The 1,451-nt window shown below is 53.4% G+C and overlaps 1 protein-coding gene across 1 annotated transcript; it reads right to left on the bottom strand.

Annotated features, from left to right (window-relative positions):
- Positions 1-153: 153 nt before the first annotated feature.
- DQ04_20311000 (hypothetical protein) lies at positions 154-1,410 on the bottom strand (the record flags this gene model as incomplete). Its single annotated transcript, XM_009317917.1, has 1 exon — positions 154-1,410. One exon carries the CDS (start codon positions 1,408-1,410, stop codon positions 154-156), a length of 1,257 nt encoding a protein of 418 aa, XP_009316192.1.
- Positions 1,411-1,451: the final 41 nt, after the last annotated feature.

Here is a 1,451-nt window from a genome sequence, read left to right as displayed (position 1 = left end):
AGAATAAAAGGGTTATCGTACTCCACGAGCACATGCAGGCAGAAATGAAAAGCAATTAGGATTAACGCACCCTCCACACCACACCACGAGGATGCCACACACACACACACACACAGAGAGATTGCGAGGAGGCATGTTACTTGGCCACGATGCTCATGACACAGCCGTCACTGCAAACAACGTCAGCAGAAGCACCGGTGCGTGCTCCCACACAGGACTGACGCTGTTGTCCGTTTTCTTCGTGTCTTTCACGTTCTCAGCAGCAGCAGTGGTGGCAGGCTTGTTGTCTGTCACATCACTGACACCACCAACAGTAGTCGAAGATAATCCTGATGCTCCCTGCATTGCGGCTGCTTCAGTACCGTTTTCACCAGCAGTCGTCGCGATGTCACCTGCTGAGAAATGATTCACAGTAGCTGCACCATCAGTGCTTTCTGTACCAGCTACTTTATGTGAATGATTGCTTTTCACCGTCTGGATGTGGTCTTCTACAGTTTGAGGTGGGGTACCGCCCTCTGCCTGCTCACTGCTCACCGAAGTTGTTTTTCCGTTGTCCTTGACCTTTACGCCATTCTCTTTGTTGACCTTCGTGTCAGTGCCCCCCTTATGTTCAGTTTCAACCTTACCATGTGAAGGAGGGCCGGCCACTGGTGTCCCCTGCGCACCGCTGACGAGGTCAGTGTCATCCGGTTTCTCAGAGCGGTTCTTGGTCGTAACTACAGTACTGTTGTCCTTGTCTGTCCCCTCTTCCCGGGAGCCCTCCTTACCGCTGGTGCTCTGCAGTTCTTTGCTCTGAGGCGTCTTTGCCAAGGGGAGAGGTGGGGAGGAGCCGAGGTCGACATCAGTGCCTGGTGCTCCGTTGGGCTTTGGGGGAGTACGTTGACCGTTATCAACATGCTCTGCAGCGTGTCTCCCATCCCCTTCCTCACCTTTCTTTGTTTTGTCTTTGAGTGGCTTCTCGCTCCCTTTTCCTTTATTTCTTCGCTCCTGAGTACTCAGAGTTCCCCCCTCCACTTCCAGAGACTCTTCCTCTTCCTCTTCCCCTTCTTCATCTTCTTCCTCATCCTCAGAATCCATCCCCTCGTTATCATCCTCACCATCAGGCTCCACATCCTCCTCCTCTTCTACAAGATCATCCCCGGTATCCAACGATCCACCATCAGAAATATGGCCTGGCTTCTCCACTATAGATCGCGTGTGTCCATTGCCATGAACGGGAATTACTGTATCCGCCAACTGCCGCACAGCAGTTTCACGCTCCGCAACCACACCAACATCTGATTCAGCCACCGCAACGCGTCCAACATTATCCCGCAGCTTCAGTAGTGTTTGGTCATCGACCGCCGCACACCCGCAGGCGCACCACGCACACAGCGCACACACCAGCAGCACGCAGCGCATCGTCATCATCGTATTCTTGATCTGCGCAATGAGTGGGGGCAGGCAGAAGA

The sequence above is a fragment of the Trypanosoma grayi genome (genome assembly GCF_000691245.1).
Source record: "Trypanosoma grayi strain ANR4 Tgr_2031_V1, whole genome shotgun sequence".
Classification (NCBI taxonomy): Eukaryota; Euglenozoa; class Kinetoplastea; order Trypanosomatida; family Trypanosomatidae; genus Trypanosoma; species Trypanosoma grayi.
This window is presented reverse-complemented; position numbering and strand designations above follow the sequence as displayed.